This window comes from Fundulus heteroclitus, unplaced genomic scaffold, assembly GCF_011125445.2.
Source record: "Fundulus heteroclitus isolate FHET01 unplaced genomic scaffold, MU-UCD_Fhet_4.1 scaffold_41, whole genome shotgun sequence".
NCBI lineage: Eukaryota > Metazoa > Chordata > Actinopteri > Cyprinodontiformes > Fundulidae > Fundulus > Fundulus heteroclitus.
The window spans coordinates 2,278,179-2,305,431 of record NW_023396824.1 but is presented as its reverse complement, the minus strand read 5'-3'; the positions used below and the strand labels follow the sequence as shown (position 1 = coordinate 2,305,431).

At 54.3% G+C, this 27,253-nt stretch overlaps 1 protein-coding gene and 1 long non-coding RNA gene across 2 annotated transcripts; one reads left to right on the top strand and one right to left on the bottom strand.

The window, feature by feature from the left end:
* Window positions 1–343: 343 nt before the first annotated feature.
* On the bottom strand, window positions 344–27,253 carry LOC105924327 (voltage-gated potassium channel subunit beta-2). The gene is made up of 14 exons (XM_036131110.1): window positions 26,720–27,253; window positions 17,086–17,129; window positions 16,961–16,998; window positions 15,332–15,411; window positions 14,838–14,882; window positions 11,695–11,739; window positions 10,773–10,816; window positions 6,655–6,741; window positions 6,486–6,571; window positions 6,277–6,397; window positions 5,027–5,121; window positions 4,219–4,339; window positions 1,097–1,185; window positions 344–988 (listed from the first exon to the last, which is right to left on the bottom strand). The coding sequence occupies exons 1-14, from the start codon at window positions 26,995–26,997 to the stop codon at window positions 905–907; spliced, it is 1,257 nt and encodes a 418-aa protein (XP_035987003.1). The 5' UTR covers window positions 26,998–27,253; the 3' UTR covers window positions 344–904.
* On the top strand, window positions 6,766–7,557 carry LOC118560251. Its single transcript, XR_004929217.1, has 3 exons — window positions 6,766–6,809; window positions 6,842–7,101; window positions 7,341–7,557. It is a non-coding gene; the product is annotated as an uncharacterized LOC118560251 (long non-coding RNA).

The following is a 27,253-nucleotide window of genomic DNA, read 5'->3' as shown; positions in this document are numbered from 1 at the left end:
TCTGACCCACATTCTCACGTCAGTTTTAATCCATTAGCGTTGCAGAACCTTTCTCTCTGCATTTCAGATCATCGGTTCTGGTTTGGATTCTGTCTCAAGTCAAACCGCAGCGGGCCGGGTCAGGTTCTCCAGAACCTCGGACCTCTGGGAGACCCTCGTGAAAACGGGTTCTGGTGTTGATCAGCACCGAGGTTCTGGTTCTGGTCTACGGAACCAGAACCAGGTTCCCAGAGAGCCTGAGGGAGCCAGGCTGCTGCAGAGAGCGATGAAAGCAGGACAGGGAATCGCACCAGCAACCCTCCACCATCCACATTATCAAGAACACAGAACATACTCACCTCTATTTATATTCTTAGTATTTTATTCAGGATTATTCAACATTGTTCCTATTATTTATCCTTAATAAAATCACCTTTAACCCGTCAGGTCACAGAAACTAATTTCCCTCTATGATAAAGTTTAGATTATATACATATTAATAATTATTCATTCATAACTAATACATATTCATAACTTTCTGATTATTATAGAACGTCATTTCCTCCTCTGATCAGGTGGTGGATCGGCCAATCAGCTCTCTGTGTCTCCAGCCAATCAGCTCTCTGTGTCTCCAGCCAATCAGCTCTCTGTCTCTCCAGCCAATCAGCTCTCTGTGTCTCCAGCCAATCAGCTCTCTGCGGGGTGTGAATACTTTATGTCTTCCTCATTCATACAGTAAATGCTCTACGCTAAAATAAAACACTGATATAAATATAAATATATAAATATATTATAATAGTGGAGAATATTTTCCGCTTTAAGGGTTAGTGCAGCTCTGTGCGGGTCTCCATGGCAACGGAAAAGTCCCATCATGCTCTTCTTCCTCCGTTGTCTCCTCGTCACCTCTCCTCCCTCCTTAGCTCCTTCACTCCTTCTTGGCGTTCCTGGGCTTGTTGCCTAGCAACGCGTCCATCTCGCCGATGAGGGGCGGAGTCAGCTGGGTCAGAACCTGCCGCAGGAAGAGGAGGGTTAGCGGTACCAGACAGAACCGCAGCCAGAACCGGGTTCTGCTGAGTTCTGCTGAGTTCTGCTGAGGTGTGGGTCTGCAGTGTGTTACCCTGAGGGAACCCAGGTTCTCCAGAAGCTGCTCCGTGTTGGACACTCCCAGCAGAACCGAGCTGACGCCTTCGCTGCGCAGACACCAGGCTGGAACACAGAGACACGGTAATCGGACCTTCTGCTGCAGAGACGTGTCCAGAACCGAGCTGTGGCCCGTCATCTGAGGAGCAGAACCCGTGGACCCCTCAGAGAGCAGAACGTTCTCCTCTCTGAGGGGTCCACAGGTTCTGCTCTCTGCAGGAACACAGCAGGTAACCGGGTCAGGTTCTGGTTCTGATCGGTTCTGGTTCTGGTTCTGATCGGTGCAGCGCGTCTAGAAAAGTGCTGCTTTACTAAAACGTGTTTAGTTTCTTGTTTGATAAAACTTCTTTATGAGGAAAAGTTCTGAAGATAACGTTGATAATTATGAGGGAAAAACCCTTTGTTAGGTCTGCAGAACCACAAGGTTCTCTGGAGGTGAGAGGAGGGTCTGAGGGTTCCAGCAGCAGAACCTGTGAGGGTTCCAGCAGCAGAACCTGTGAGGGTTCCAGCAGTAGAACCTGTGAGGGTTCCAGCAGCAGAACCTGTGAGGGTTCCAGTAACAGAACCTGTGAGGGTTCCAGCAGTAGAACATGTGAGGGTTCCAGCAGCAGAACCTGTGAGGGTTCCAGGAGGAGAACCTGTGAGGGTTCCAGCAGCAGAACCTGTGAGGGTTTCAGCAGTAGAACCTGTGAGGGTTCCAGCAGCTGAACCTGTGAGGGTTCCAGCAGTAGAACCTGTGAGGGTTCCAGCAGTAGAACCTGTGAGGGTTCCAGTAACAGAACCTGTGAGGGTTCCAGCAGTAGAACCTGTGAGGGTTCCAGCAGTAGAACCTGTGAGTGTTCCAGTAACAGAACCTGTGAGGGTTCCAGCAGTAGAACATGTGAGGGTTCCAGCAGCAGAACCTGTGAGTGTTCCAGCAGCAGAACCTGTGAGGGTTCCAGCAGTAGAACCTGTGAGGGTTCCAGCAGCAGAACCTGTGAGGGTTCCAGCAGCAGAACCTGTGAGGGTTCCAGCAGTAGAACCTGTGAGGGTTCCAGCAGCAGAACCTGTGAGGGTTCCAGCAGTAGAACCTGTGAGGGTTCCAGCAGCAGAACCTGTGAGGGTTCCAGCAGCAGAACCTGTGAGGGTTCCAGGAGGAGAACCTGTGAGGGTTCCAGGAGGAGAACCTGTGAGGGTTTCAGCAGTAGAACCTGTGAGGGTTCCAGGAGGAGAACCTGTGAGGGTTCCAGCAGGAGAACCTGTGAGGGTTCCAGCAGGAGAACCTGTGAGGGTTCCAGCAGTAGAACCTGTGAGGGTTCCAGCAGTAGAACCTGTGAGGGTTCCAGCAGCAGAACCTGTGAGGGTTCCAGCAGTAGAACCTGTGAGGGTTCCAGCAGCAGAACCTGTGAGGGTTCCAGTAACAGAACCTGTGAGGGTTCCAGCAGTAGAACATGTGAGGGTTCCAGCAGCAGAACCTGTGAGGGTTCCAGGAGGAGAACCTGTGAGGGTTCCAGCAGCAGAACCTGTGAGGGTTTCAGCAGTAGAACCTGTGAGGGTTCCAGCAGCTGAACCTGTGAGGGTTCCAGCAGTAGAACCTGTGAGGGTTCCAGCAGTAGAACCTGTGAGGGTTCCAGTAACAGAACCTGTGAGGGTTCCAGCAGTAGAACCTGTGAGGGTTCCAGCAGTAGAACCTGTGAGTGTTCCAGTAACAGAACCTGTGAGGGTTCCAGCAGTAGAACATGTGAGGGTTCCAGCAGCAGAACCTGTGAGTGTTCCAGCAGCAGAACCTGTGAGGGTTCCAGCAGTAGAACCTGTGAGGGTTCCAGCAGCAGAACCTGTGAGGGTTCCAGCAGCAGAACCTGTGAGGGTTCCAGCAGCAGAACCTGTGAGGGTTCCAGCAGTAGAACCTGTGAGGGTTCCAGCAGCAGAACCTGTGAGGGTTCCAGCAGTAGAACCTGTGAGGGTTCCAGCAGCAGAACCTGTGAGGGTTCCAGCAGCAGAACCTGTGAGGGTTCCAGGAGGAGAACCTGTGAGGGTTCCAGGAGGAGAACCTGTGAGGGTTTCAGCAGTAGAACCTGTGAGGGTTCCAGGAGGAGAACCTGTGAGGGTTCCAGCAGTAGAACCTGTGAGGGTTCCAGCAGCAGAACCTGTGAGGGTTCCAGCAGCAGAACCTGTGAGGGTTCCAGCAGTAGAACCTGTGAGGGTTCCAGCAGCAGAACCTGTGGGGGTTCCAGCAGTAGAACCTCTGAGGGTTCCAGCAGTAGAACCTGTGAGGGTTCCAGCAGCAGAACCTGTGGGGGTTCCAGCAGCAGAACCTGTGAGGGTTCCAGCAGTAGAACCTGTGAGGGTTCCAGCAGTAGAACCTGTGAGGGTTCCAGCAGTAGAACCTGTGAGGGTTCCAGCAGCAGAACCTGTGAGTGTTCCAGCAGCAGAACCTGTGAGGGTTCCAGCAGGAGAACCTGTGAGGGTTTCAGCAGTAGAACCTGTGAGGGTTCCAGGAGGAGAACCTCTGAGGGTTCCAGCAGCAGAACCTGTGGGGGTTCCAGCAGTAGAACCTGTGAGGGTTCCAGCAGCAGAACCTGTGAGGGTTCCAGCAGCAGAACCTGTGGGGGTTCCAGCAGTAGAACCTCTGAGGGTTCCAGCAGTAGAACCTGTGAGGGTTCCAGCAGCAGAACCTGTGGGGGTTCCAGCAGCAGAACCTGTGAGGGTTCCAGCAGTAGAACCTGTGAGGGTTCCAGCAGTAGAACCTGTGAGGGTTCCAGCAGCAGAACCTGTGAGTGTTCCAGCAGCAGAACCTGTGAGGGTTCCAGCAGGAGAACCTGTGAGGGTTTCAGCAGTAGAACCTGTGAGGGTTCCAGGAGGAGAACCTCTGAGGGTTCCAGCAGCAGAACCTGTGGGGGTTCCAGCAGTAGAACCTGTGAGGGTTCCAGCAGCAGAACCTGTGAGGGTTCCAGCAGCAGAACCTGTGAGGGTTCCAGCAGCAGAACCTGTGAGGGTTCCAGCAGTAGAACCTGTGAGGGTTCCAGCAGTAGAACCTGTCAGGGTTCCAGCAGTAGAACCTGTCAGGGTTCCAGCAGTAGAACCTGTGGGGGTTCCAGCAGTAGAACCTGTGGTACTGACCTATGGCCAGCTGGGCGGCGGTGCAGTTGAGGCGGTCGGCCAGCAGGTGGAGCTCTCTGATCTTGCTGAGCTGCTTCTTCCCCTCGTCGCTGTGGAGACGCTCCTGGAGCCACGAGTAACCCTGGAGGGACAGGGACACAGCGGTGAGGACAGCCTGGAGGGACAGACAGGGGGACAGACAGGGAGGACAGACAGGGAGGACAGGACAGGGAGGACAGAACCGAGGGACAGCCTGGGGGACAGACAGGGAGGACAGACAGGGAGGACAGGACAGGGAGGACAGAACCGAGGGACAGCCTGGGGGACAGACAGGGAGGACAGGACAGGGAGGACAGGACAGGGAGGACAGAACCGAGGGACAGCCTGGGGGACAGACAGGGAGGACAGACAGGGAGGACAGGACAGGGAGGACAGAACCGAGGGACAGCCTGGGGGACAGACAGGGAGGACAGGACAGGGAGGACAGGACAGGGAGGACAGAACCGAGGGACAGCCTGGAGGGACGGACACAGGACAGAGGACAGAACTGGGGACAGAACTGGGGACAGACAGAGAGGACAGAATGGGAGGACAGGACAGAAGGACACAGCAGTGAGGACAGCCTGGAGGACAGGCAGAGGACAGCCTGGGGGACAGACAGGGAGGACAGGACAGGGAGGACAGGACAGAAGGACACAGCGGTGAGGACAGCCTGGGGGACAGACAGGGAGGACAGACAGGGAGGACAGGACAGGGAGGACACAGCGGTGAGGACAGCCTGGGGGACAGACAGCAGGGACATGGGTCTCCTAGTGTCCCCTGGTGGTACCTTGATGGCGGCCCTGGAGCTCTGGGGGACGCCCTCGTTGTATTTCCCCGTCAGCAGACCGCAGGCTAACGGAGACCAGGTCATGGCTCCCACTCCTGAGACACATGTGGACCCAAGTTAGAACCAGAACAGGCCCGGATCAGTCAGAACCAGCAACAGGTCCGATGAGTCAGAACCATCAACAGGTCCAGTTCAGTCAGAACCAGCTAAATGATGGGTTCAGTCAGAACCATCAACAGGTCCGGTTCAGTCAGAACCAGCAACAGGTCCGGTTCAGTCAGAACCATCAACAGGTCCGGTTCAGTCAGAACCATCAACAGGTCCGATCAGTCAGAACCATCAACAGGTCCGGTTCAGTCAGAACCATCAACAGGCCCGGATCAGTCAGAACCATCAACAGGTCCGGTTCAGTCAGAACCATCAACAGGTCCGATCAGTCAGAACCATCAACAGGTCCGGTTCAGTCAGAACCAGCAACAGGTCCGGTTCAGTCAGAACCATCAACAGGTCCGGATCAGTCAGAACCAGCAACAGGTCCAGTTCAGTCAGAACCATCAACAGGTCCAGTTCAGTCAGAACCATCAACAGGTCCGGTTCAGTCAGAACCAGCAACAGGTCCGGTTCAGTCAGAACCATCAACAGGCCCGGATCAGTCAGAACCAGCTAAATGATGGGTTCAGTCAGAACCACTGAATTATTTCCTCTAACTCTGAGTCTGGGTTCTGACCCAAAGACTCAGCGGACCCAGGCTGGCAGAACCTGCATTAATAATTTCATAGTCGGTTTTGATCTGGTTCCGTTAGTTACCATTACGCTTTTATTTTGAAAGTCCCTTCCTGTTACTAGGGATGAATTATGGCTGATTACAGCACCGGTCTGGTCCAAAGACTCAGAACCTTTAGGACTTCAGGGCAGAAAGACGGGAGAGCTGGAACGTAGAACCGGGCCAGGACGTCTTGGTTCTGCAGGTCTGGGAGGAACCGGACCTGGATGTGGTGGACCACCGGGGGTCCGGTTAGTTTGGCTAGTTAATTAAATCATCGTTTGGGTTTCCCAGGTTCTGTTCGTCTGATGACCCGGAACCTTTCAGGTGGACCTAGAAGTTAAAGCAGAACAACTCTAGAACATTTGTTCCCGGCTCTGTGGAAAGATGGCGGCTGCACCAATCAGTGGCCTTAACGTCAGAAGCGGGTCAGAACCACGGCAGCCGCTGGGTTCTGCTCCCTGAGCGGGTTCTGGTGGGTTCCTACCGATCTTGTGGTAGAGCTCCGGCAGGTGCAGCTCCACCTTGTCCCTCTGGAAGTAGTGGTACTCGGCCTGCTCACACACGGGCGGAACCAGGTTGAACTGCCGGGCGATGGAGTAGGCCTCCTGAGAGAGAGACACGCGGGTCAGGACCGGGTCAGAACCGGGGCGAGCTGTGGAACAGTACACCAGGTAGAGGCGGCGCAGGTTCTACCATGATCTCCACCACGTTCCAGCGGGACGTCCCCCAGTACATGGCCAGACCCTGGTCGATCACAAAGGTCATCGCACGCACGATCTCTGCAACAGAACCGGCACAGTGAGCGGCAGAACCAGAACCGCAGCGGGTCAGGGTGGGCTGTGTGGTTCTGTGTGGTTCTGACCCTCCATGGGCGCGTTGACGTCACTCCTGTTGGCGAACACGATGTCCACATAGTCCAGCTGCAGCCTGGAGAGAGACCCCCGCAGACCTGCAGAACACACATGCCCACTTAATCTAATAAACTGGAACAAAAGCAGCTTTATTTTCAGCCTCAAGGTCAGAACCGACCCGTTTGAACAGCTGTCAAGGTCAGAACCGACCCGTTTGAACAGCTGTCAAGGTCAGAACCGACCCGTTTGAACAGCTGTCATCAACTCTGACACGTGACTGAGCCTCCCGGGCCACCGTCCTTATCTCACAGACACACGTGAGTCTCTGAGGACGGACACAGACCGCTTTGCTTCAAGGGACAGGGTAACCATTATCAACAAGCAGATGACAGACCTGACCGGTACCGGGCCTGGTACACAGACACACTCAGGTCCAATCTGATGGAGGTCTGGTGGAGGTCTGATGGAGGTCTGATGGAGGTCTGACATAGGTCAGATGGAGGTCTGATGGAGGTCAGATGGAGGTCTGCTGGAGGTCTGGTGGAGGTCTGTAGTATTTAGGTCTGATGGAGGTCAGATGGAGGTCTGGTGGAGGTCTGACGTAGGTCTGGTGGAGGTCTGGTGGAGGTCTGGTGGAGGTCTGGTGGAGGTCTGGTGGAGGTCTGGTGGAGGTCTGTAGTACGTAGGTCTGATGGAGGTCTGATGGAGGTCTGATGGAGGTCTGATGGAGGTCTGTAGTACGTAGGTCTGACGTAGGTCAGATGGAGGTCTGCAGTATTTAGGTCTGATGGAGGTCTGATGGAGGTCTGCAGTACGTTGGTGTGACGTAGGTCTGACGTAGATCTGTAGTACGTAGGTCTGACGTAGGTCTGACGTAGGTCTGATGGAGATCTGTAGTACATAAGTCTTAAGTACGTAGGTCTGATGGAGGTCTGGTGGAGGTCTGTAGTACGTCTGTAGTACGTAGGTCTGATGGAGGTCTGATGGAGGTCTGTAGTATTTAGGTCTGATGGAGGTCTGTAGTACGTAGGTCTGATGGAGGTCTGATGGAGGTCTGATGGAGGTCTGATGGAGGTCTGGTGGAGGTCTGTAGTACGTAGGTCTGATGGAGGTCTGATGGAGGTCTGATGGAGATCTGTAGTACATAGGTCTTAAGTACGTAGGTCTGATGGAGGTCTGATGGAGGTCTGGTGGAGGTCTGTAGTATTTAGGTCTGATGGAGGTCTGTAGTACGTAGGTCTGATGGAGGTCTGATGGAGGTCTGGTGGAGGTCTGGTGGAGGTCTGTAGTACGTAGGTCTGATGGAGGTCTGATGGAGGTCTGATGGAGGTCTGATGGAGGTCAGATGGAGGTCTGGTGGAGGTCTGTAGTACGTAGGTCTGATGGAGGTCTGACGTAGGTCTGTAGTACATAGGTCTGATGGAGGTGTCTTGTAGGTTTGGTGGAGGTCTGGTGGAGGTCTGACGTAGGTCTTAAGTACGTAGGTTTGGTGGAGGTCTGATGGGGGTCTGATGGAGGTGTGTTGTAGGTCTGACGTAGGTCTGTAGTCGTAGGTCTGACGTAGGTCTGACGTAGGTGTGACGTAGGTCTGACGTAGGTCAGATGGAGGTCTGGTGGAGGTCTGTAGTATTTAGGTCTGATGGAGGTCAGATGGAGGTCTGTAGTACGTAGGTCTGATGGAGGTCTGACGTAGGTCTGTAGTACGTAGGTCTGATGGAGGTCTGCTGGAGGTCTGTAGTATTTAGGTCTGATGGAGGTCAGATGGAGGTCTGGTGGAGGTCTGTAGTACGTAGGTCTGATGGAGGTCTGACGTAGGTCTGTAGTACATAGGTCTGATGGAGGTGTCTTGTAGGTTTGGTGGAGGTCTGGTGGAGGTCTGACGTAGGTCTTAAGTACGTAGGTTTGGTGGAGATCTGATGGAGGTCTGACGTAGGTCTGTAGTACGTAGGTCTGATGGAGGTGTCTTGTAGGTTTGGTGGAGGTCTGGTGGAGGTCTGACGTAGGTCTTAAGTACGTAGGTTTGGTGGAGGTCTGATGGGGGTCTGATGGAGGTGTGTTGTAGGTCTGACGTAGGTCTGTAGTCGTAGGTCTGACGTAGGTCTGACGTAGGTGTGACGTAGGTCTGACGTAGGTCAGATGGAGGTCTGGTGGAGGTCTGTAGTATTTAGGTCTGATGGAGGTCTGATGGAGGTCTTTAGTACGTAGGTCTGATGGAGGTCTGATGGAGGTCTGGTGGAGGTCTGTAGTATTTAGGTCTGGTGGAGGTCTGTAGTACGTAGGCCTGATGGAGGTCTGACGTAGGTCTGTAGTACGTAGGTCTGATGGAGGTGTCTTGTAGGTTTGGTGGAGGTCTGGTGGAGGTCTGACGTAGGTCTTAAGTACGTAGGTTTGGTGGAGGTCTGATGGAGGTCTGACGTAGGTCTGTAGTACGTAGGTCTGATGGAGGTGTCTTGTAGGTTTGGTGGAGGTCTGGTGGAGGTCTGACGTAGGTCTTAAGTACGTAGGTTTGGTGGAGGTCTGATGGGGGTCTGATGGAGGTGTGTTGTAGGTCTGACGTAGGTCTGCAGTCGTAGGTCTGACGTAGGTCTGACGTAGGTGTGACGTAGGTCTGACGAAGGTCAGATGGAGGTCTGGTGGAGGTCTGTAGTATTTAGGTCTGATGGAGGTCTGATGGAGGTCTTTAGTACGTAGGTCTGATGGAGGTCTGATGGAGGTCTGGTGGAGGTCTGTAGTATTTAGGTCTGATGGAGGTCTGACATAGGTCTGTAGTACGTAGGTCTGATGGAGGTCTGTAGTACGTAGGTCTGATGGAGGTCTGATGGAGGTCTGTAGTACGTAGGTCTGATGGAGGTCTGATGGAGGTCTGACGTAGGTCTGTAGTACGTAGGTCTGATGGAGGTCTGCTGGAGGTCTGACGTAGGTCTGTAGTACGTAGGTCTGATGGAGGTCTGTAGTACGTAGGTCTGATGGAGGTCTGATGGAGGTCTGTAGTACGTAGGTCTGATGGAGGTCTGCTGGAGGTCTGACGTAGGTCTGTAGTATGTAGGTCTGATGGAGGTCTGCTGGAGGTCTGACGTAGGTCTGTAGTACGTAGGTCTGATGGAGGTCTGTAGTACGTAGGTCTGATGGAGGTCTGATGGAGGTCTGTAGTACAAAGGTCTGATGGAGGTGTCTTGTAGGTTTGGTGGAGGTCTGGTGGAGGACTGTAGTACGTAGGTCTGATCGGGGTCTGCAGTACGTAGGTGTGTCGTAGGTCTGACGTAGGTCTTAAGTACGTAGGTCTGATGGGGGTCTGCAGTACGTAGGTGTGTCGTAGGTCTGACGTAGGTCTGTAGTCGTAGGTCTGACGTAGGTGTGACGTAGGTCTGACGTAGGTCAGATGGAGGTCTGTAGTCGTAGGTGTGACGTAGGTCTGACGTTGGTGTGACGTAGGTCTGACGTAGGTGTGACGTTGGTGTGACGTAGGTCCAAGCAGCTGTTGCAGGGTCCCTGGCAGATCAGAGCTGCTGAGCTGCAGCATCACAGACGGTCTGTGGGATAAATTTAGAGGTCCAGGATGATTTAAGCCAGCAGAGCTTTCAGCAGCACCACCCTGATGGATGTGGCTCTGACACCTTTGATCTAGCCAGGGTGTTGAAAGCTCCTGACCTCCGTCAGCCCACAGAGGACACCACCTAAAGTCCACAGAGGACACTCTCTGTGGACTTTAGGTGGTGTCCACAGAGGACACTCTCTGTGGACTTTAGGTGGTGTCCACAGAGGACACTCTCTGTGGACTTTAGGTGGTGTCCACAGAGGACACTCTCTGTGGACTTTAGGTGGTGTCCACAGAGGACACTCTCTGTGGACTTTAGGTGGTGTCCACAGAGAGTGTGTCCACAGAGGACACTCTCTGTGGACACACTCTCTGTGGACTTTAGGTGGTGTCCACAGAGGACACCCACCCCCTAGAGTCCATCTGGACCAGAAGAAGAGCTGGCTACCTGCTGCAGAGGCTTCCCTTTAGGTGTAGTCAATCTACACCTAAAGGGACTGAAGGATTTCCCCCTCAGGGCTCTGACTGCAAAGCATTGTGGGAAATGTAGGAAAGCAGCTCTGAACAAAAAGTCAAACCATGTGAGTGTTTTACCTTCTATGATGTGTTTCCGGGACAACCCCCGCTCTGTCTCTGCCCTGCAAACAAACACACCGTCTCAGCGCCCTCTACAGGTCAACAGGTGCACTACAGCGGTGGCTTTAAGGCTTTAAGGCAGAACCTGGACTCATTACTGCACTACCTGGCCACTTTATAAGGTACTTTATAAGGTACTAATGTTCTTCACGTAGATTCAACAAGTCATTAGAACTACACCTCAGAGGTTCTGGTCCAAAAGGACATCAAGGCTTGTCAGCAGAATTCAGTCCAGCTCTATGTTAATGGTTCTGGCACCAGGTGATGCTGTGAATGGTTCTGACACCAGGTGAGGCTGTGAATGGTTCTGACAACAGGTGAGGCTGTGAATAGTTCTGACACCAGGTGAGGCTGTGAATGGTTCTGACAACAGGTGAGGCTGTGAATAGTTCTGACACCAGGTGAGGCTGTGAATAGTTCTGACAACAGGTGAGGCTGTGAATGGTTCTGACAACAGGTGAGGCTGTGAATAGTTCTGACACCAGGTGAGGCTGTGAATGGTTCTGACACCAGGTGAGGCTGTTAATGGTTCTGACACCAGTTGAGGCTGTTAATGATTCTGACACCAGGTGAGGCTGTTAATGATTCTGACACCAGGTGAGGCTGTGAATGGTTATAGCACCAGGTGAGGCTGTGAATGGTTCTAGCACCAGGTGGGTTCTTCTGCCGCTGCAGCCAATCAGACCCGTTCTCTTCTGAAAGGTTCTGAAATGCTGCAGCCCGTCTGGCACAGACCACCAGGTAACTGTCCTCCTGACACCGAGGCTCAGGTGGAACTGCTGCAGGTGTCTACAGGCTGATTGGCTGCTCTGTGACAGGTGTACCTCATAAAGTGGCAGGAGAGTTGGTTTATGAGGAGATAGAAAGACTCATCACTCACTGTCCTCCCCAGTAGATCTTGGTGGTGACCACATAGCTGGACCTCCTGTCAGGGGAACAGAGCACAGGTCTCACCTGGTCTCACCTGGTCTCACCTGGTCTGTCTGGGTGGAGGAGGAGGAGGAGCTGAAGCTTGATGAAGGAGGAGATCCTGCTGAGGCTGCTGGTCACACAGAGGGTCACTCTGACAAAGCAGCCAGACTCCACCCTGACTGACTCCACCCTGACTGACTCCACCCACATTGACTCCACCCTGACTGGCTTCACCCTGACTGGCTTCACCCTGACTGGCTCCACCCTGAAAGACTCCACCCTGACTGACTCCATTATGACTGACTCCCCTTACTGACTCCATCCTGACTGACTCCACCCTGACTGGCTCCACACTTACTGACTCCATCCTCACTGGCTCCACACTGACTGACTCCACCCTGACTGGCTCCATTATGACTGACTCCCCTTACTGACTCCATCCTGACTGACTCCACCCTGACTGGCTCCACACTTACTGACTCCATCCTGACTGGCTCCACCCTGACTGGCTCCACCCTCACTGACTCCACCCTGACTGACTCCATTATGATTGACTCCCCTCTGACTGGCTCCACCCTGACTGGCTCCACCCTGACTGACTCCCCTTACTGACTCCATCCTGACTGGCTCCACCCTCACTGACTCCACCCTGACTGGCTCCACCCTGACTGACTCCACCCTGACTGACTCCACCCACATTGACTCCACCCTGACTGGCTCCACCCTGACTAACTCCACACTGACTGGCTCCACCTTGACTGGCTCCACCCTGACTGGCTCCACCCAGATTGACTCCACCCTGACTGACTCCACCCTGACTGACTCCACCCTGACTGGCTCCACCATGACTGACTCCCCTTACTGACTCCACCCTGACTGGCTCCACACTGACTGGCTCCACCCAGATTGACTCCACCCTGACTGGCTCCACCCTGACTGGCTCCACACTGACTGACTACACCCTGGCTGGCTCCACCCTGACTGGATCCACACTGACTGGCTCCACCCAGATTGACTCCACCCTGACTGGCTCCACACTGACTGGCTCCACCCACATTGACTCCACCCTGACTGGCTCCACCCTGACTGACTCCACACTGACTGGCTCCCCCCTGACTGGCTCCACCCTGACTGGCTCCACCCAGATTGACTCCACCCTGACTGACTCCACCCTGACTGGCTCCACCATGACTGACTCCCCTTACTGACTCCACCCTGACTGGCTCCACACTGACTGGCTTCACCCAGATTGACTCCACCCTGACTGGCTTCACCCTGACTGGCTCCACACTGACTGACTACACCCTGACTGGCTCCACCCTGACTGGCTCCACCCTGACTGGATCCACACTGACTGGCTCCACCCAGATTGACTCCACCCTGACTGTCTCCACCCTGACTGACTCCACCCTGACTGGCTCCACACTGACTGACTACACACTAACTGACTCCATTATGACTGACTCCCCTTACTGACTCCATCCTGAAAGACTCCACCCTGACCGACTCAACCCACAGTGACTCCACCCTGACTGGTTCCCCCTGACTGGCTCATTTACTCCATCCTGACAGGCTCCACCCTGACTGACTCAGTTATGACTGACTCCACCCTGACTGACTCCACCCTGACCGGCTCCACCCTGACTGGCTCCCCCCTGATTGGCTCCACCCTGACTGGCTCCACTCTGACTGACTCCACCCTGACTGACTCCATTATGACTGGCTCTCCCCTGACTGACTCCACCCTGACTGACTCATTTACTCCACCCTGACTGGCTCCACACTGTCTTACTCCACCCTGACTGACTCCACCCTGACTGACTCCATTATGACTGGCTCTCCCCTGACTGACTCCACCCTGACTGGCTCCACACTGACTGACTCCACCCTGACTGACTCCATTATGACTGACTCCACCCTGACTGACTCATTTACTCCACCCTGACTGGCTCCACACTGTCTGACTCCACCCTGACTGACTCCACCCTGACTGACTCCATTATGATTGACTCCCCCCTGACTGGCTCCGCCCTGACTGGCTCCACCCTGACTGACTCCATCCTGAAAGACTCCACCCTGACCGACTCAACCCACACTGACTCCCCCCTGACTGGCTCCACCCTGTCTGGCTCCACTCTGACTGACTCAGTTATGACTGACTCCACCCTGACTGACTCCACCCTGACCGGCTCCACCCTGACTGGCTCCCCCCTGACTGGCTCCACCCTGACTGGCTCCACCCTGACTGGCTCCACACTGACTGACTCCACCCTGACTGACTCCATTATGACTGACTCTTCCCTGACTGACTCCACCCTGACTGACTCATTTACTCCACCCTGACTGGCTCCACACTGTCTTACTCCACCCTGACTGACTCCACCCTGACTGACTCCATTATGACTGACTCTCCCCTGACTGACTCCACCCTGACTGAGTCATTTACTCCACCCTGACTGACTCCACCCATATTGACTCCACCCTGACTGACTCCACCCTGACTGACTCCACCCTGACTGACTCCACCCTGACTGGCTCCATCCTGACTGACTCCAACCTGACTGGCTCCACCCAGATTGACTCCACCCTGACTGACTCATTTACTCCACCCTGACCGACTCCACCCACATTGACCCCACCCTGAATGGCTCCACCCTGACTGGCTCCACCCAGATTGACTCCACCCTGACCGACTACACCCACATTGACTCCACCCTGACTGACTCCACCCTGACTGACTCCATTATGACTGACTCTCCCCTGACTGACTCCACCCTGACTGAGTCATTCACTCCACCCTGACTGTCTCCACCCACATTGACTCCACCCTGACTGTCTCCACCCACATTGACTCCACCCTGAATGGCTCCAGACTTGAACCTGAAGGTCCCTCTCTGCTTTGCTGCAACTCCTCCCCACATAAACCTCTGGTAGCCATAGAAACTAGAGTCTGGCAGGTGATTGGCTGTTTTCCTGGTTGTCTCCAGAGGTCAAAGGTTAAGCTTTTCAGCCCTCAGCAGCGTCTGCAGGCTCCTCCTCCTTCAGCCGTCTAACAGCTTTCCTCTTGTTTCCATCAACATTTGCATTCCTCCGTGAGGAGCAGGGCTTTACCTCCAGCCTTTCTTCTTCAGGATGTTCCCCAGAGTCTTTTCTGCCCTGAAACATTACACACAAGTTTTACTTAGTTAGAAATGCATGAAAACAACCAATAACTGAGGTTTTGTTATTCCTCCTTATTTAGCAATCAAAAATGGCACAGAGGGCTAAAAACCAACCTGATTAAAATGATTGTGGAAACGTATACGATCTACTTATTTTTAAATGTAAAAGGTTTTAATGTTAACATGCTTTAATATCTCTGGGGTAAAAGTGTCTAAAATGTAGTAGTGTACCAGTTTAGAAAGGATTTTCTCAGCAGCTTTAGTAGAAGAAGAAGTTTTTCACCATCTAATAAAAACTACCAGTGATAAACTGGAGGTAAACAGGGTCCCAGCAGAGGAATCAGTAACTACAACACAGCTTTGCTCTTTCTAATAAACCTTTTGTCCCTCAAAGTGATAAATGACTGACGCTGATGCTGAATCAGACTCAGAGGACGGGTTCACCTTCCTGAAGCGTAGACCTCCGCGGTGTCAAATAGGTTCACCCCGCTGTCATAGGCCACCGTCATCACACTCTCTGCCATCTTCAGAGAGAGAGAGAGAGGAGCATCAGTACTGCTGGTTATGTAACGTGGTGCTGCAGTCAGATAGCTGGCAGCGTTCCTACTGTACCACAGCCAGGACTACAGCCAAGACTATAGCCAGGACTATAGCCAGGACTACAATCAGGACTACAGCCAGGACTACAGCCAGGACTACAATCAGGACTACAGCCAGGACTACAGCCAAGACTATAGCCAGGACTATAGCCAGGACTACAATCAGGACTACAGCCAGGACTACAATCAGGACTACAGCCAGGACTACAGCCAGGACTACAACCAGGACTATAGCCAGGACTACAGCCAGGACTACAATAAGGACTACAATCAGGACTACAGCCAGGACTACAATCAGGACTACAATCAGGACTATAGCCAGGACTACAATCAGGACTATAGCCAGGACTACAGCCAGAACTACAGCCAGGACTACAGCCAGGACTACAATCAGGACTATAGCCAGGACTACAGCCAGGACTACAATCAGGACTACAGCCAGAACTACAGCCAGAACTACAGCCAGGACTACAGCCAGGAGTACAGCCAGGACTATAGCCAGGACTACAATCAGGACTACAGCCAGAACTACAGCCAGAACTACAGCCAGGACTACAGCCAGGACTATAGCCAGGACTACAATCAGGACTACAATCAGGACTATAGCCAGGACTACAATCAGTACTACAGCCAGGACTATAGCCAGGACTACAATCAGGGCTACAATCAGGACTATAGCCAGGACTACAATCAGGACTACAGTCAGGACTAAAATCAGGACTACAGCCAGGACTACAGCCAGGAGTACAGCCAGGACTACAGCCAGGACTACAGCCAGGACTATAGCCAGGACTACAATCAGGACTATTGCCAGGACTACAATCAGTACTACAGCCAGGACTATAGCCAGGACTACATCCAGGACTATAGCCAGGACTACAATCAGGACTACAGTCAGGACTACAATCAGGACTATAGCCAGGACTACAATCAGTACTACAGCCAGGACTATAGCCAGGACTATAGCCAGGACTACAATCAGGACTATAGCCAGGACTACAGCCAGGACTATAGCCAGGAATACAATCAGGACTACAGTCAGGAATACAATCAGGACTACAGTCAGGACTACAATCAGGACTATAGCCAGGACTACAATCAGTACTACAGCCAGGACTATAGCCAGGACTATAGCCAGGACTACAATCAGGACTATAGCCAGGACTACAGCCAGGACTATAGCCAGGAATACAATCAGGACTACAGTCAGGACTACAATCAGGACTACAGCCAGGACTACAATCAGGACTACAGCCAGGACTATAGCCAGGACTACAATCAGGACTACAGCCAGGACTATAGCCAGGACTACAATCAGGACTATAGCCTGGACTACAGCCAGGACTACAATCAGGACTATAGCCAGGACTACAATCAGTACTACAGCCAGGACTATAGCCAGGACTACAATCAGGACTACAATCAGGACTACAGCCAGGACTACAATCAGGACTATAGCCAGGACTACAGTTACCTCATCAGAGATCTGAGACCCGAATGTCACCCAGGTTCCTGAGGAGACAGAGAGAACCGCTCAGAACATGGTTTCTGTGGAAATGGGTTTACAGATGGAGCGTGTTGGAGTGTGTGTGGACTCACCCAGGCCCAGGCAGGACACTCTGAGTCCAGACTTCCCCAGGTTCCTGTCAGAGAACCAGAACCAGCAGTTCATCAGTGACTGAAGCAGCAAGAAGTCTGGTTCTGTTCAAGTTCTGTAAACCTGTATCTATATCCGTGGTTCCCAGCCTTGGTCCTCAGGTACCAGTTCTGCGTGGTTCAGATATATCTCTGCTGCAGCACACCTGCTTCTAAAGGTTTCAGGACCTCCAGGTGAGGTTTCAGGACCTCCAGGTGAGGTGTCATGACCTCCAGGTAAGGTCCAGGTGAGGTTTCAGGTACTCCTCAGTGGCCATCAGGAGCTGCAGACGCCTTTTAGTCACTCATTCATGTAAGTCAGGAGTGTAGCAGCAAGGAGAAACCTGTTGGACCAGGGCTCCTGAGGACTAGGGTTCCTGAGGACCAGGGTTCCTGAGGACCAGGGTTCCTGAGGACCAGGGTTCCTGAGGACCAGGGCTCCTGAGGACCAGGGTAGTTTAGGACTAGGGTTCCTGAGGACCAGGGTTCCTGAGGACTAGGGTTCCTGAGGACTAGGGTTCCTGAGGACCGGGGTTCCTGAGGACCAGGGCTCCTGAGGACCAGGGTAGTTTAGGACTAGGGTTCCTGAGGACCAGGGTTCCTGAGGACTAGGGTTCCTGAGGACTAGGGTTCCTGAGGACCGGGGTTCCTGAGGACTAGGGTTCCTGAGGACCAGGGTTCCTGAGGACTAGGGTTCCTGAGGACTAGGGTTCCTGAGGACCAGGGTAGTTTAAGACTAGGGTTCCTGAGGACCAGGGCTCCTGAGGACCAGGGTTCCTGAGGACTAGGGTTCCTGAGGACCAGGGCTCCTGAGGACCAGGGTAGTTTAGGACTAGGGTTCCTGAGGACCAGGGTTCCTGAGGACTAGGGTTCCTGAGGACTAGGGTTCCTGAGGACCGGGGTTCCTGAGGACCAGGGCTCCTGAGGACCAGGGTTCCTGAGGACCAGGGCTCCTGAGGACCAGGGTAGTTTAGGACTAGGGTTCCTGAGGACCAGGGTTCCTGAGGACCAGGGCTCCTGAGGACCAGGGTAGTTTAGGACTAGGGTTCCTGAGGACCGGGGCTCCTGAGGACCAGGGTTCCTGAGGACTAGGGTTCCTGAGGACCAGGGCTCCTGAGGACCAGGGTTCCTGAGGACTAGGGTTCCTGAGGACCAGGGCTCCTGAGGACTAGGGTTCCTGAGGACTAGGGTTCCTGAGGACCGGGGCTCCTGAGGACTAGGGTTCCTGAGGACCAGGGTTCCTGAGGACTAGGGTTCCTGAGGACTAGGGTTCCTGAGGACCGGGGTTCCTGAGGACCGGGGTTCCTGAGGACCGGGGTTCCTGAGGACCAGGGTTCCTGAGGACTGGGGTTCCTGAGGACCAGGGCTCCTGAGGACCAGGGCTCCTGAGGACCAGGGCTCCTGAGGACCTGGGTTCCTGAGGACCGGGGTTCCTGAGGACCTGGGTTCCTGAGGACCGGGGTTCCTGAGGACCAGGGCTCCTGAGGACCAGGGTACTTTAGGACTAGGGTTCCTGAGGACCAGGGTTCTTGAGGACCGGGGCTGGGAACCACTCATCTATATTAGTAGACATCAATCACAGCTACCCTGAGGTTCTAAAGATCCCCGTTCAGAGAGAACCCCCCCCCCCCCCCCCATCAGGACTTCTGAATCTAGTTCTCCGTGCTGGAACCAAGAACTGGGTTGACCTCAGTCAGAACCCCAGCAGAGTCTGACCCCAGGGTCTCCTCCACCCTCCCAGGATCAGCCTCCGACCCATCAGCTGTGATGGAGAACCATGAGCAGCTTCAGAACCGGCGCTGCTAAAAATACCAGCAGCCGGTGGTTCTGATGCTTATTCTGGACCTTTATGCGTCTGAACATCAAACAGAGCCAGAAATAACAGCAGAACGTCAGACGGCTGCTGTAGAAACGTCTGTGACCCAGATGGAGCAGATTATTAGAAACAGAGGAGTCAGACAGAACCGCCTGGGGCCCGGTCCAGGTTCCTCGGTACCGGTCCAGGTCCGGTTAGGCTCAGCTAAACAGAGTCAGGGTCAGATCTGGGTTTGTTCTGCTTTAAACTGATCCAATCAAAACCCTCCTAGGCCTCTGAGGCAGAGCTGGAGTCCAGAGAGAGTCCAGCCCGGTTGGACCAACAGAACATTCAGAACCAGCACCGTTCAGGTCCAAATCAGTCCCAGTCCAACCATCTCAGGTCTGTGAGGTCAGTTTTCAGGCCTTTTGTCTCCATTTAGTTCTTCTGAATAATGAACCTGAGCAGAACCAGACACCACAGAACCAGGCACTACAGAACCAGACACCACAGAACCAGACACCACAGAACCAGGCACCACAGAACCAGACACCACAGAACCAGGCACTACAGAACCAGACACCACAGAACCAGACACCACAGAACCAGACACTACAGAACCAGGCACCACAGAACCAGGCACCACAGAACCAGACACTACAGAACCAGGCACCACAGAACCAGACACCACAGAACCAGGCACTACAGAACCAGACACCACAGAACCAGACACCACAGAACCAGACACCACAGAACCAGACACTACAGAACCAGGCACCACAGAACCAGGCACCACAGAACCAGACACCACAGAACCAGACACTACAGAACCAGGCACCACAGAACCAGGCACCACAGAACCAGGCACCACAGAACCAGGCACCACAGAACCAGACACCACAGAACCAGACACCACAGAACCAGGCACCACAGAACCAGGCACCACAGAACCAGACACCACAGAACCAGACACTACAGAACCAGGCACCACAGAACCAGACACCACAGAACCAGACACTACAGAACCAGGCACCACAGAACCAGACACCACAGAACCAGGCACCACAGAACCAGACACCACAGAACCAGACACCACAGTACCAGACACTACAGAACCAGACACTACAGAACCAGACACCACAGAACCAGACACTACAGAACCAGGCACCACAGAACCAGGCACCACAGAACCAGGCACCACAGAACCAGACACTACAGAACCAGACACTACAGAACCAGACACTACAGAACCAGACACCACAGAACCAGGCACTACAGAACCAGACACCACAGAACCAGACAGCTGTGAAGGGTTTGTCTAGGAGGTAGAAAGGGCAGCAGGTCAGTAGGAATCAGGTTTGCATGGAACCGACTGACCCGGAACCAGGTTCCTGATCACACATACACTTTTTAGCATTTATCTGTCCAGGTTCTACATGTCCAGGTTCTCTTCATGTCCAGGTTCTCCACATGTCCAGTGGGTTCTCTTCATTCCTTGGTTCTTCACATGTCTTGATGGTTCTCCTCATGTCCGGTGGGTTCTCCACATGTCCAGGTTCTCCTCATGTCCGGTGGGTTCTCCACATGTCCGGTGGGTTCTCCTCATTTCTTGGTTCTTCACATGTCTTGATGGTTCTCCACATGTCCGGTGGGTTCTCCACATGTCCGGTGGGTTCTCCTCGTTTCATGGTTCTCCACATGTCCGGTGGGTTCTCCTCGTTTCATGGTTCTCCACATGTCTTGATGGTTCTCTTCATGTCCAGTGGGTTCTCCTCGTTTCATGGTTCTTCACGTGTCCAGGTGGTTCAGGTGAGCTCACCTGGACAGTGTGAGGACTCAGGTAAATGTCCTCACAGCGTTGGTCTCCTGTCAGGTGTCGGTCCTCACAACTACATAAATACCCCCCCCACACACACACACACACACACACACGGCCCTCTGGGCTGAAACCCGACCCGTCTCACCCTGCGCCTCCTTTCTGTCCTGCTCCGTCTCACCTGTACTTCATGTTGCCATGGCGACCGAGGGCCTCCTTCATGTGGGCGTGGCCTAACAGGGTGGTCCTCGCCACCGGCTCCACCCTGACCTTTGCCTGGCAGGCGAGGGCGCTGCTGGTGTTGGCCGCAGCCCGCCGCTCTTTCATCTGGTGCTCGCTGGCCCCGCCCCCTCCGCCGCCGCCCCCCATGTTACAAGCGATGGACACCTGCATCCCGGTTGCTAGGAGACGCCCTAAGGTGAGACGGCATGAAGGGGACGGCAACTTTCTGTCCCTCTGAGTCGGTCAGAGCAGCAACTTTCTGAGCGTGGGGAGCATCCTGACATCCAGCTGACACCGTCCCACCGCTGGAGCCCTCAGGAGGAGGAGGAGGAGGAGGAGGAGGAGGAGGAGGAGGAGGAGGAGGTGAAGAGCGTCTGTCCACAGGAGCAGAAAGGAGGCCCCAGGAGGCTGAAGCACTGACTGAATGAAGGAGTGAATCCCAGAGTGTCCGTCCTCTGCACTGAGCTGATAGAGGAGGCAGCGGCTCCTCCTCTTCCTCCTCCTCCTCCTCCTCCTCCTCCTCCTGGCAGCGCTGGGACAGGGGCGAGCGAGCATGGGACAGACAGGGAGAGAGAGGCAGTAAACAGCAGCTGATCATTATTTCTGTCAGAATAACTTTGCAGCACGCCTGCTGTGCCTCAGTCACATGACTCAGAACCACCAATCACACGCAGCGCCTGCTCTGGATGTGCTGATGCTGCGCTGATGCCTGCAAGACGCGGGTCAGGGTCACACGCCCCCCCCCCCCACACCAACCGGGCCAGAACACAGGTAGCTCCAGTCAGAACCGGGTCCAGGACTCACTGAGTTACAGGTTCCCCACATGAACGGGTTCCCTGTCAGCACCTCCACACGCTGATAAACGCTGCCGCGGTGAGGACCGTGTCTCTGAGGTTCTGCTCAGGTTCTGCTCAGGTTCTGCTCAGGTTCTGCTCACCCCAGTGGGGTCATGGAGCATGTTCTACAGAACCTCCAGGCTGCTGCACCACCTCCTACCTCCACCTGAGAACTTCCACCTGGGAACCTCCACCCAGGAACCTCCACCCAGGAACCTCCACCTGTAAATGATGATAAACTAGCAGGAAATAAAGAACTTGGTTCTGTTTATTTCTGCAGAGCTGATTCAGAACCGACATCCTGACCCACTTTAAAGGGAACGCTGTTCAGGCCGATAACCCGGTCCGGTCCGGTCCGGTCCATCCTGTCGGTTCTTATTCTGGTGAGAACCAGGAAACCCAGCAGACTGGATCTCATTGACTCCTCCTGGATGAGCATGAAACCAGAACCCCCCGTCAGCAGGCAGAACCCTCCATCAGAACCAGAACCGGTGAGGTCAACACATTAAAACAGGCTGCAGAAAGGGCCCGTGGTTCTGGTTCTGGCGTGTTCTACCAGGCTGTGCTGCGCTCCCTGCAGCTGATGGAACCCTCCCCCACTCTGCCTGCCCCCCCGTCCATCAGCGCCGCTGAATGGGCCTGACTGCATTAGAGCGCCGGGTCGGTGAGACGCCCGGGGCGCCGTGCTAATGTTCTGATGCGGCGCTGCTCACAGAGGCAGCGCTCTCCCTGACCGGACCTCACTCACAGGTTCTGCTCCAATCGGACCTCACTCACAGGTTCTGCTCTGACCGGGCCTCACTCACAGGTTCTGCTCTGACCGGGCCTCACTCACAGGTTCTGCTCCAATCGGACCTCTCACAACCAGGCTTATAGAGGACACGTCCTCTGGCTTCACTGAACAGAACCACAGCTGTCCCCGATGAGCTTATTTTAGATCCCTGCTGCTTTATTCTTTATCCTGGGACCCGGTTCTGTAGGAACTGACGAGTCCGGTTCTGTAGGAACCGATGAGTCCGGTTCAGGAGGAACCAATGAGTCCAGGTTAGTAGGACCTGACAAGTCCGGTTCTGTAGGAACTGACGAGTCCGGTTCTGTAGGAACTGACGAGTCCGGTTCTGTAGGGACTAACGAGTCCGGTTCTGTAGGGACTAACGAGTCCGGTTCTGTAGGGACTAACGAGTCCGGTTCAGGAAGAACCGACGGTTCCAGTTCAGGAGGAACCGATGAGTCCAGGTTAGTAGGACCTGACAAGTCCGGTTCTGTAGGGACTAACGAGTCCGGTTCTGTAGGGACCGATGAATCGGGTTCAGTCCTGAAATAAGTCTGTGAGCAGAACCTCCACCATCAGAGGACGGGAGACGCGTCTCCACAGACTAATTTCAGGCGTCAGCTGAAGAAGTGACGAGGTCAAAGATCCGGTTCTGGTTCTACAGAACCAGAACCGGAGTCAATGAGATCTGTTCTACAGAACCAGAACTCTGACTTTAGTAGACACTCTGTGCTGTGTCTGTTTGCATGGAGATAGATTTATTGTCTGTCCTCCTTAGATCCCAGCAGAACCTCAGAACCGGGCCTGAGACGGCACCGGCCCAGTCAGAACCTCAGAACCGGGTCTTGGACCTGTCCAGCAGAGACTGCTGGGCTGGTTTTTAGCTCCAGAACCAGGGTAGTGAGGAGAAAGCAGCCCCTCAGCATGATGCTGCCACCTCCGTGCTCAGGCGGTGTTGGGTCGGTTTTTCCTCCCAGCATGCACTGCTGTGTTCTGGGACATGAACCCGTAGAACCCTTCCAGAACCTTGTGTTGCTGGTGACCCGTCAGGGTGGATGAATGAGGCGCTGAAAAGGTAACGAGACACCAGAGGCTGAAGTAATGTCAGCAGAGTCTGATGCCATGAATTTAACATGAGGCTCTGCTGGTCCAACGGACCAGAACCTTCACCACCATTAGAACCGGACCGGTTCCTTCTGACCAGAACCTTCATCACCATTAGAACCGGACCGGTTCCTTCTGACCAGAACCTTCATCACCATTAGAACCGGACCGGGTCCAACGGACCAGAACCTTCATCACCATTAGAACCGGACCAGTTCCTTCTGACCAGAACCTTCATCACCATTAGAACCGGACCGGTTCCTTCTGACCAGAACCTTCATCACCATTAGAACCGGACCGGTTCCTTCTGACCAGAACCTTCATCACCATTAGAACCGGACCGGTTCCTTCTGACCAGAACCTTCATCACCATTAGAACCGGACCGGTTCCTTCTGACCAGAACCTTCATCACCATTAGAACCGGACCGGTTCCTTCTGACCAGAACCTTCATCACCATTAGAACCGGACCGGTTCATTCTGACCAGAACCTTCACCACCATTAGAACCGGACCGGTTCCTTCTGACCAGAACCTTCATCGCCATTAGAACTGGACCGGTTCCTTCTGACCAGAACCTTCATTGCCATTAGAACTGGCGCCATCAGAACCGGACCGGTTCCTTCTGACCAGAACCTTCATCGCCATTAGAACCGGACCGGTTCCTTCTGACCAGAACCTTCATCACCATTAGAACCGGACCGGTTCCTTCTGACCAGAACCTTCATCGCCATCAGAACCGGACCGGTTCCTTCTGACCAGGACCTTCATCACCATTAGAAACGGACTGGTTCCTTCTGACCAGAACCTTCATCACCATTAGAACCGGACCGGTTCCTTCTGACCAGAACCTTCATCGCCATTAGAACCGGACCGGTTCCTTCTGACCAGAACCTTCATCGCCATTAGAACCGGACCGGTTCATTCTGACCAGAACCTTCATCACCATTAGAACCGGACCGGTTCCTTCTGACCAGAACCTTCATCGCCATTAGAACCGGACCGGTTCATTCTGACCAGAACCTTCATCACCATTAGAACCGGACCGGTTCATTCTGACCAGAACCTTCATCACCATTAGAACCGGACCGGTTCATTCTGACCAGAACCTTCATCACCATTAGAACCGGACCGGTTCCTTCTGACCAGAACCTTCATCACCATTAGAACCGGACCGGTTCCTTCTGACCAGAACCTTCATCGCCATTAGAACCGGACCGGTTCATTCTGACCAGAACCTTCATCACCATTAGAACCGGACCGGTTCCTTCTGACCAGAACCTTCATCACCATTAGAACCGGCGCCGTCAGAACCGGACCGGTTCCTTCTGGACCCTGAGTGTGGAGGTCAGCTGTCAGCAGGAGTCCATGTTTGGGGTCAAAACACGGCATTCTGGGAAAAAAGCTGCTCCACTAGTCATCAACCAGGATCATGCTCGTGCATGTGAGTCGTGCATGTGAGTCGTGCATGTGAGTCGTGCATGTGAGCCGTGCATGTGAGCCGTGCACGTGAGCCGTGCATGTGAGCCGTGCACGCTCCCTTCAGTCTCTGTGCAGTAATGCATGGCTGCCTCGCTGCGCCTCACTGACCCTCGCTGCCTGGCTGCAGCCTCCTCCCCCTCCTCCTCCTTCTCCCCCCCTCCTCCTCCTCCGCCTCTTCCTCCCCCCTCCTCCCCCTCCTCCTCCCCCTCTCCCCCTCCTCCTCCTCTTCCTCCCCCTCCTTCTCCTCCTCCTCCTCAGCAGGACGCTGATGAAGAAGAGCTGCAGCTCACTGTGGCAGGGATGAATGGAGCTGCAGCTCTGGCTATCAGCTCTGGACCCGGCTGGATGCCGGTTCTGTAAGAGCCCGGTCTGAGTTCTGCTCTGTGGTCCAACAGAACAGAACAGAACCCGGTATGCTGAGAAATCGATCCATCCCTATCTGACAGCGATTAGTTTTCCTGGAGGAGTTTAACCTGCAGCTCCTTCATCTTGTGCTCCTCAGAGGACCCACTCTGACCCGGGGGGCTGGTTCTGTTCAGATGACGGTACCAACCGGACCTCTGCCTCGGTTCTTTTGCTTTAATATTAAACAAAGTCCATCTTCCAGCGCCGCCTCTGGTTTTTCTAAAGCCTGATTCTAAGCGATGCCCCTCCAGACAACAGGGCTCGGGTCAGAACCGGGTCGGTACCAGAGATGGGAGCAGGCTGTCCAGTGAACAGAACCAGCCAGGTGAACCAGCTCTGCAGCCAACCAGAACATCGTGGTGAGCTCGGTCCATCAGAACCATCTGGTGGTCACTCTGAGTAACTGCATCAGCCTGGTGCTGCTTCACTGTTACATTTAACACCTGATACCTGAGCCTTACCTGGACCACACCTTACCTGGACCACACCTGTTACCTGGACCACACCTGTCTGATACCTGAGCCTTATCTGGACCACACCTGTCTGTTACCTGAGCCTTACCTGGACCACACCTGTCTGTTACCTGAGCCTTACCTGGACCACACCTGTCTGTTACCTGAGCCTTATCTGAATCACGCCTGTCTGTTACCTGAGCCTTACCTGGACCACACCTGTCTGTTACCTGAGCCTTACCTGGACCACACCTGTCTGTTACCTGAGCCTTATCTGAATCACGCCTGTCTGTTACCTGAGCCTTACCTGGACCACACCTGTCTGTTACCTGAGCCTTATCTGAATCACGCCTGTCTGTTACCTGAGCCTTACCTGGACCACACCGGTCTGTTACCTGAGCCTTACCTGGACCACACCTGTCTGTTACCTGAGCCTTACCTGGATCACACCTGTTGCCTGGACCACACCTGTCTGACTGGGTTCTAGCTGTATAGCAGTGGTCCCACCTGTCCCATCTCCACCACCTGGACCACACCTGTCTGTTACCTGAGCCTTACCTGGACCACACCTGTCTGTTACCTGAGCCTTACCTGGACCACACCTGTCTGACTGGGTTCTACCTGGTCACACCTGGCCCCTTTCTCACATTGTTTCACCTGTGTCTCCTGCTGCTGGCTCTGCCTCACCTGTCTCCCCCCCCCCCCCCATGGCGTACCTGTAGGGCATGCTGCTCTGCTCCATGGTGACATCACACTCCTTCAGGTAGATCTCCAGCCTGCGTCTCTCCATCAGCCTCCTGGCAGACTCCAGGATCTGAGAGGCCAGCTGCGTCTCCTCCTTGGCCTCCTTCCTCCCGTTGCTCCTCTCCTGCCTCCCACAGGTTCCTCGCTTCACCTTCGGCTTCTTGGTGAACCCGTACAGCTCCTCCACGCTGAACTTCCCTCCAGCCGAAGGTCCTGCAGCTCCGGCCGCCGACGCTCGGCCCGCGAACATCGCCCCCTGGAGACGAGCCCGCACTGTGGTTCCTGCAAGTCCTGAATGGACCCGTACCGGTACCGGTTCTGGTTCTGGTACCAGCTGCTCTCCCTACTGGTGTCCCTAAGGTCGTCTCTGCAGCAGAAGTCCTGAATGGACCGGTTCTGGTTCTGGTTCTGGTACCAGCTGCTGTCCCTATGGTTCTCTCTGCAGCAGAAGTCCTGAATGGACCGGTCCTGGTCCTGGTTCTGGTTCTGGTACCAGCTGCTGTCCC